The 9,575-nt window shown below is 42.8% G+C and overlaps 1 protein-coding gene across 1 annotated transcript in view; it reads left to right on the forward strand.

Moving 5' to 3' along the window:
* The window catches only part of LOC306933077 (leucine-rich repeat and fibronectin type III domain-containing protein 1-like protein), a gene marked incomplete at both ends in the record, with an annotated part of 30,445 nt that extends 21,825 nt beyond the window's left edge, over positions 1–8,620 (forward strand). Inside the window, 3 exons of the mRNA XM_079515082.1 lie at positions 4,712–4,952; positions 7,336–7,548; positions 8,306–8,620. Coding sequence (XP_079371208.1) covers positions 4,712–4,952; positions 7,336–7,548; positions 8,306–8,620 — 769 coding nt within the window. The remainder of the gene's footprint in view (positions 1–4,711; positions 4,953–7,335; positions 7,549–8,305) is intronic.
* Between the last annotated feature and the right edge of the window lie 955 nt (positions 8,621–9,575).

Here is a 9,575-nt window from a genome sequence, read left to right on the forward strand (position 1 = left end):
TATAGGGCTACTAAGAATAATCCTATTTATGTAGTTTAGGTGTAGTTGCATTCCGTTTCCACTAGGGGGCATTATACCCTGTCCCTGCAGTCTAGTAGAGGAAGTTACATCCTGGTACTAAAGCTACATCCTGGTACTTCCAGAACATTCCACTCGTTTTCTTGGAAAAAGATGGTTTGATGATAATCTACAGAGACAACTCTTGGTATGAATACACCACAAAAGAATCATTCATTGTTGTTTATATCAATAATATATGATAGCTAATAAGCACTTTTCTTATTAGAGTCCCAACTGTGATCCTGAAGGAGAGAATTCAGTGAAGTATTGTGTGAAGTGTGTTGAAATCCCTGGTGAGTGAAGCCACACAGGCATCAAGCCTGCTGCCTGTTGCTATAAACTTGCTAGCCATGTTCTACATACTATCCTTTCTTTTTGAGTCCAGATGCATTCCTTAAAAACCAATCAGGGATTTGGAACTATTGTGTCTAATGTTTGAGTATACTTTGGTGCACTCTGTATCATTGTATTATGTATAAGAAGCTAACTATGCTAATCGCGATTAGCATTAAGCTAACAGCATCCACCATGCAGTAGCATGGATAATAAGGAGCTAACTATGCTAATCGGAAATTAGCATTAAGCTAACTGCATGGACTGTGGTGATGCAGTAGCATGTAGAAGCACTAGTTTGTACAGTATGGTGTTTACATTACAACCATTTGGTTTCAATGGTTCAAGTCACTCTTGGAGTAAGTTGATGATACAATTTATAAACAATGGAGTATTAAAAAGGTTAAAAAGCCTAAAAATGGTTATGTTACATTTAAAAGGGGAAGATAAGAAATTAATTGTGCATATAATTAATGTGTCATGTTATTTATGTTTTTGCATTGTATGCTATTTCATTTCATTCAATGTATGTATTACTATGATCAATAGCTATACTGTACATTATTACATTTCATTGTATTTGAAGTATATCCTTTCTTATTGGTTATACTGTATACTAAAAGATATTGGGAGAAATTAATGAGGTCTCATAAGAACACAGAGTAATTTGCTATTCTGCACTTCGTGTAGATTGGTTTTTTGACAACCCAGAGAAACCCCAGTCTGAATTCTGATGGCGAGCTTAGTCCAGTGAAGTGATCGACGTCTGTGCATGGTTGTGGAGCGGTGTGGCCAACCGCAGGACCAGCTACAGAGGATCCGTCTGTTCACAGTTTCATCGACAGATACAGATAAGAACCACTGCTGTCTCTGCCCGAGCAGCAGTCCCCTCACTCACGTATACTGATACCTCCGCCGAGGTCTATCTACATACACCCACGTATACTGACACCTCTTCCCGAGGTCTCTACGCACACACACCTTGAACTGAGAAACTGAGAAACTAACACACACTAGTGGATCCATACATCCTTAACAAAAGGGAACAAGGGTAAGGGTTTTAACACCCTAAAGAACATTTCATCATTCATTTTATTTCAAGAGCTCTCTTTCTTATTTTCTATATTGCAGCGCTGCAACTGTATGTTGTGTATTGTTGTTTAATTGACAGATACTATGCTGAGGCAATAAATGCTGTCAATACTGTTCAACTCAACTAAACATTCAACTCTTATTTAAGGGTAACCACTAAACGGACCTAGGTAGATGTCTGGCGCCTCTTGTTCTCTGACATCGGGGTGGGATAGGGGCGCTACACATGCAAGGCAGCACACATGCTCAAGCTCGAGCAATTAGTTGTCTTGCTCAAGAATATTTCGACACTAAGGCAGATTCACACTATGGTCCTGGACCACTTGGCAGATGTTGTGGTAGTGTGAATGCTGCGTACCGTTCCCCGGAGCGGATCACCCAACCGTTCCCGGGACCACATGGAGGTAGTCTTGGGACCGATTGAAGTGTACTCGGATACGGATCGCTGCAATGTGAAAGCATTGAATACAGTTGAATGAAGTGTACCCGGGCGCGGAAGAATCAAGGCCAATGTGAATCGTAGCCAGCGGGGACCAGGCAATCGTATTCGGGAACAGTTTGAATCAAACAGACTCGGTGTGAATCTGCCCAATATACTCTAGGCAGGGGTTCTCAACCCCTCTGGGGGTCGCCAAATTATTTTGGGGGGTCCCCAAATTATTAAAAACAAAGTTTTTCTTTTTCTTTTTTGCAACTGAATGGCTGGGAAATGGAAATGAAGAGTTTAAGTAGTACACATAGTGCATGCATAAAATGGTAAATGGTAAATGGTGCATTTATATAGCACCTTTATCCAAGGCGCTTTACATAGATTGTGCATTACATTCATTCACCCATTCACACTCACATTCATACACCAATTGCGGCGGAAGCTACAGTATCAGTGTCTTGCCCAAGGACACTTCGACATGTAGACAGGAGGAGCCGGGATTCGAACCGCCGACCCATGGATCATTGGACGACCTGCTCTACCTCCTGAGCCACAGCCGCACTTTCCTTAATGATTAGATCTGGTTTCATGGTTCATTTATGAAATATTTTCTCTATTATTAAGGTTATTTTTGCAGTCAGTTTGTATTGGGGGTGGGACGGGGGTCGCCAGCCAAAAACGTTGAGAACCCCTGCTCTAGGGGAACCCGAGATCAAACTGGGAACCTTACGGTTCCCATCCAGCCGCACTACCAGCTGCTCTGCCCCTGAGCCACTGCCACACCAGCAGGCATCAATATCAATGAAGTAACTTCCTACAGAACAGTGATCAGTCAGTAATGAACCGCAGCCCTCTGGGTATATACACATTTACATGAAAACTCTCAATCATCTGTAATGGCTCATTATTTGTCCTGCGGGCATGGAAGTTATGGAGCAACATACCTCTGTGTCACCCTACGTGTGTGTGTGTGTGTGTGTGTGTGTGTGTGTGTGTGTGTGTGTGTGTGTGTGTGTGTGTGTGTGTGTGTGTGTGTGTGTGTGTGTGTGTGTGTGTGCGTGCGTGCGTGCGTGCGTGCGTGCGTGCGTGCGTGCGTGCGTGCGTGCGTGCGTGCGTGCGTGCGTGCGTGCGTGCGTGCGTGCGTGCGTGCGTGCGTGCGTGCGTGCGTGCGTGCGTGCGTGCGAGCGAATCGCTGGGGGTGGCTGTGGAAAAAGGTTTGCTTTTTCTTTTTGCTGACAGCGAACGCTTAAATCCTCTTGGCAAACCTTTGTGGGAAAGAAGCTAGCGTCCATGAAGCAGTGAGAAGTGTTTACGACAAGTAAAACACCATAATCTGTCTGAGAGAGAGAGAGAGAGTTGGGGTGAGGTGGTGGTGGTGGGGGTGTTGTTAAAGCCGAAGGCAGAGGGGGATGCAAGGTGAACGGAGCCTTGAGAGAGATATCCATTAAAGGTACTTGTTAAATTTATAGACCTTGACACATAACTGTCTCAGACCGCTAATCTGCTCTATAAAGGCTGGTTATGAAGAAATAGAAGAAGACATTGGAGAAGGAGAAGAGGATGAAGAAGAAGAGGAAAAAGAAGTAGAGGATGAAGAAGAAGAATTTTTATTATTTTATTTTATTTTTAATTTTTGTATTAGATCCCCATTATCTTAGATTAGATTATTGGTTGAGACCCCAGAAGATAGCTGCTGTAATTGTACAGTACAATTATAGCAGCTATCTGCCTGGGGTCTCAACCAATATCTTAAAAAATATATATATTTGATATCAATAAATACCATTCATGCAACACAACAGTAAAGTAGAACATGAAACATTAACTCTAACCTGTCTAATACATGTGATAGCTCCACAATACAATTTAATACATTTGATAGCTCCACAATACATTTTTTATACATTTGATAGCTCCACAATACAATTTAATCTTCCACATAATAATTATTGTCAAAATAAATATTATAGTGGGATATAATTATGAAGAAGAGAATAAAGATTTAGTAGAATGAAGGGGGGCTGTGTGAACCTCACAGTTTTTACGCTGATTATTCTTTCTCCCTTATTACTCTGTGTATCTCCGTCCCTTTCCACTCTCTTTCCCTTCTATCTCTGTCTCTCCCTCCCTCCATCCCTCCTACCTCTCGTCTAAGCTGCAGGGAATGACAGTCAATGAGCTGAGTGGATTCATATTGATTGGTTTGTTTTATAGGCTGCAAGGGTTATTAACTAACAGTCTTGACACATTAACACACTGACTCTGTCTGTCACTGGTGTTACAAGGACAATTCAGCCCTATTTTATACTTTGTCGTAAGACAGTGTCTCATGACAAAGTTAGCCAATCTACAAGCTCACGAGTCACTACTGTGAACTTATACATCTGCTATTTCGGCTATTTTTGGAAAAAAATATGTAAGAAACCTTTTTTGTTTGTTTGGTTGGTTGATTGATTCATTAACTCCATCATCAACAGAAGAACACACCCTCTCTCTCTCTCTCTCTCTCTCTCTCTCTCTCCAGAAAGTATGACTGGTTGAACCACAATATTTTTTTAATGGACGATGTTTACAGCCTAATAAAACTTTAATCCGACCTTGCGAGTACAAAAACATTGTTTACACTGAGAGAGGACGGCACAGACTGAAGCTGTGAATCATCACACAAACACTTCCGGTTCAACGAAAGAGTTCACAGCTGTCAAAGTTTTGTAGTTTTCTTCAGCATTCTGACAACACCACCGAGTAACTCCAAACTTATATTATACATGTGAACTGACCCCTCTCCTTCTATAGGTTGGACATGACCTCCAACAAGCTGAAGAAGATCCCACCAGACCCGCTGTTCCTGAGGATCCCCGTCTACGCCAAGATGAAGGGCTCTCCCCTCACCGCTCTGGTGCTGAGCTTCGGTGGGAACCCGCTCCACTGTAACTGTGAGCTGGTGTGGCTGCGCAGACTGACCCGTGAAGACGACCTGGAGACGTGTGCCTCTCCCAAAGACCTGGCCGGGAAATACTTCTGGACCATCAAAGAGGTGGGGGCTTCACTATTATACAGTACAGTGCTTAAATCCTGTGGTTCTCATTCAAACGCTTTAATTTCAAGGACACTCTGGCGCCTTTTGCGGAGCTTTCATGGAACCATTTTTTGGTTCCAGAACTTCCAGTTCAGAATTAACTTTTAGGATTCTGAACCAATTCATTTGCAGTGGAAACACTATAATATAATATTAGGTGGGGAAAAATAACCGAACCAGTTCAACCTCGGTGGAAAAGTGGCCTCTGAGAGTGTACAAATGGAACCAAATGGACCTATTTGTACACAGACCAGTAATCCATCCGCCCATCGAACTGGGTGGTTGCATCACTACAAATGCAAGAAATACATATTTTGTAGGAACGGTTTTAACATTTCTTCCTCTTGGCAAGGTTCAGGAACTTAGGAATTTGTTGGAGGATGAAACTGTGCCTGTTTGATCTGCTGGGTAAAAGTCAGTACAGTGCAGGGAGATAATAATAGGATTAACTGGGAGTTCTGGGAAGATACTGTATAGTATTCCTCCCCGGAAGAGGATAACACAACACCCCACTAAGATCATCTTAGTGACTTCGTAACATGATAGCAAAGCCCAAATCATGTGTTCACTCACACACAACCCCCTGACGATAACCTAACACATCCACATCCAGATGTCTGTGGAAGATATAACATAAAACATATCCCTCTCTGGTCTACACTGATGTAAAGTATCTAAGTACATTTACTCAAGGACTGTACTACGTAAGTACAATTTTGAGGTATTTTTACTTCACTGGAGTATTTCCAATTTTCAGTACTTTTACTTCTACTCTACTACATATCAGAGAAAAATATTGTACTTTCTACTCCATTACAATTATTTGAAAACTATACTATAGTAGCATAATGAGTACTTTTACTGTACTTTAAGTATGTTTTGATTTATTCCAGACCTTTTTCTTGTAACAGTGTTTCTTGCAGTATTGAAGCTTGTGAAAGCATTCCTTTTGATGAAGGCTAGGTGTCCAGAATAGAGGATTGCAATATGCAGATTTCTTTTTCTTTTTGACAAGGTAATGTGTCAAAAATAATGCTGTAAACATGTTTCAAAAGAAAGATAGAAATAGAAAGAAAAGTACGCACATCTCTAAAAACAATTCTACCGGTGCAGATACGTACAGGAGAAAGGAGTCCGCACACTGTTTAACAGTGTGCAGACTCCCAGAGGTGGTTTTATTAGATGACAAAAAAGGATGAAAAGGGTAGACAAAAAAGGATGAAAAAGGTAAACAATAAACTATATGCTTAATTCAAGCATGACAACAACACTAGAGGGAGCGTGAATTATGATCTGGTACCACCCACTTTTAGAACAAATATGGGTAAATTCACCTTCCACAGCACTGCCACTCAGGTGTGGAATGCCTTGCCCCCTTCCTACAAAACTAGCAAATCACTGGTTTCCTTTAAGAAAGGATTGAAAATTCACCTGTCACTATCATCCGGTCAATAGAAGAGAAGATGATTGCCCCAAAACTCTATCCCTATCTATGAGATATTTAAATCTGGTTCTGTCCTTTTGGACCAAATGTGCTTTACTGTACCCTGTACTGTTTGCATCTTATTGTCTAATACAATTATCAATCAAACAGTCTAGAGATTGTGACTCTACAACTATACTGACTGACTGTATTGAGGGCTATAGGGCATAGCTATCTGCACCATTGTGCCCCCTCTTCCTTTTAGATAAACTTTATTGAAATTATTCAGGGTACAAACAATTTATGCAGTCATATATTACACTGTCGTCTACTTGAAAGTGAAACAGGAATGCATGAAATACCCCTAGTCTGGACCTTTCCTTTGTTGGGACAAACCAACTATCCTTAGCAAAAGATCACTACATGACATCACCTTTAAATTCAAAGGACATAAACCATGCAAGAAAATAATTTCAAAACCACAGAGTAAATTATATTCATACACAAGATAAGTTTTCTCCATGCTTTTAGCAAAAACCAAACATCCACAAGCATGGCTTCCCCCACTGCGGTAACTTGCAACCCTATCGATCTGGCTATTAAATCGCCCTAGTTAGTTTATTTACAGAAACGACAGTTTTTAGAAACATCATCATCCGCCTTATTTTACTGTGTTTGTTTACATGCTACGTCTTTGCTACGTCTTTGCTACTGTTTTGATTGGTTGGTGTGAACCAATCACCAAAGAATGCCCCCTTGGCAACGCCCATCCCAGAAACGGCTGTCGTGGGAAGAGCTGGTCAGCCCAGCTCTTCCCATAATAATGAAGTGAAACAAAATTAAATTGAGTGTCAGGCTACCACAATACTTTTGCTAAAGTAAAAAACTAGTACTTTTTCCACCACTGCCTCTCTATAGGAGGAGTTTGTGTGCGAGCCTCCGATGATAACCCGCCACACCTCCAAGATGTTTGTGATGGAGGGACAGGAGGTTAGTCTGCGCTGCAAGTCCATCGGAGACCCGGAGCCTTCCACCCACTGGGTCAGCCCAGAGGGCAAGCTCATCGGCAACACCACCAGAACCGTCTGCTATGAGAACGGTTCTCTGGATATCCTCAAAGCTACCGTCAAGGTATAGAGAGCATGTAACGGGGCAGAGTACAACGTTTATATAGAAAGTGATGTAACTGCATCATGTTTTACATCCCATAGGACGGCGCCCATTTTATCAATTGATAGAATGTAATGTAATAAAACAAATTTTGTTTCCTTTCTGCCTTTTCCTCCCAATTTAGTCGCCCATTTACTCCTTGTACTGCAGGCCCTTGTCACTGCTGCCCCCTACTGTCTGGTTAGGTAGTGAGACTTGTCTGGACAATACATGTGACACCACCAGTCCACTTTCAGAGGGGTTTCCCTGCAGAGGTGTAGAGCTTGCATGCAGACCTCTGGGTTCCACACTATGGCTGTCACCATTACACATTTAACTTGACGATCAATTGTGATTATTCCACACTATAGTTTCTGCGGTGGTGGGCAGGAACATTATTAAGTGATGTGTTGTAAGCTTGTACACGTGCATGAAGTGATGTGTTGTAAGCTTGCTATTTCTGATATTTTGGAAAAATGTTTGAAAATGTATGGACATTTTTCAACATGGAAACGATTGACGACTATGCAAAAATGACCGTGAATATCTCAAATAATTGTGATTAGGCGACTGGCCTATTCCACATTAGTCTCTGCGGTGGTGGGCAGGAACTTTACCTCTGTGCCACCCGGACTTCCCTGAATAGAATGGAATGCAAACCAGTACATGCTGATAAACACACTCTTACCTCTTAACATCATTTGATAAGATGAAGCAAAGTGTATCGTTGTCATTTCAGGATTCGGGAAAATTCACGTGCATCGCATCCAACGCGGCCGGGGAGGCCACGGCTCCCGTGGAGCTGGTCGTCAACCCCTCGCCGCACTTCGACCCGAAGGTGGACCCCGACCCGGGCCCCTCGGATATCCCCACCTCCATCAAGTCCAACGTGAGCGGGGGCCACGCCCGCTCGGACCAACAGAGGGTGAGCGTTTCTGATCAGACGTCCAGCTCCGCCACCATCAGGTGGCCCCCGCAGAACCACATCCCGGGGGTCCGCATGTACCAGATCCAGTACAACAGCTCCACGGATGATATACTCATATACAGGTGAGAGACACTGATGATAACACATTTCAGACTGCGTCTTCAGGTCTTAAATACTATGTGTGTGTGTGTGTGTGTGTGTGTGTGTGTGTGTGTGTGTGCGTGTGCGTGTGCGTGTGCGTGTGCGTGTGCGTGTGCGTGCGTGCGTGCTGCTCGCATAGATGAGAATCCCTATGATTGTACTTTGTGCATGTTCATAGTTATTTGTTGGGGGTGTTATTATCTGTTTATCTGGAATTGATCTCAAGCTTTTTAATTTGAAGGGGCCCCATGCAGTTTTATATGATTTTACCCCCTCAAGAACCTCTGGGGGCCCCCGGAACCCATGTTGACAACCAGTGAACTAGTGATGTCACTTCCAGACGTATTCTCAGTTGACCTTGCTTAGACAATATTTGTGAGCCGTGGAGGTCCCTGGGCTGCTACCTTAAGAACCATTAAACTATGGGTCACTCAGTCTATCAGAATGAGGGCATGTAATGAATAATGTTAGAGCAAGACACAAGACAGAGAGTTATGGACAATATGAGACACTTTATACAGCAGATGACATTCCATCTTGTTTCTGATTACTGCATACTGATGATATAAATAAGGAGGCGTGCGTCTTGACACGCAGGGCTGTTACTGCAGCTCCACGACGTGTCAACAGTTTCATTGTGCTTTAATGTGTCTGCACTCCAAGGTGAGAAACTGAATGTCTCTCTAGCTCCCGGCCTGACCTTAAAGACAGCTAAACTCAAAACAAGCTCTTGTGTCACCACTCGATGGTTTCATTTTCATAGGCTCACTCACAAATGTTACATTCAGAGTGTGTTATTGCTGGCTTTCAACTTGTGCCAAGTGCATAACGGGTCCACTGGACCCTCAATTAGTGACCAATGACCACCAGATGGCCCCTCCATCACGTACTATATGTATCTACCTCCATAACCTAGCAACGGCACCCTTGGCAGCATGTT

This window comes from Electrona antarctica (assembly GCF_951216825.1).
Source record: "Electrona antarctica genome assembly, chromosome: 11".
Classification (NCBI taxonomy): Eukaryota; Metazoa; Chordata; class Actinopteri; order Myctophiformes; family Myctophidae; genus Electrona; species Electrona antarctica.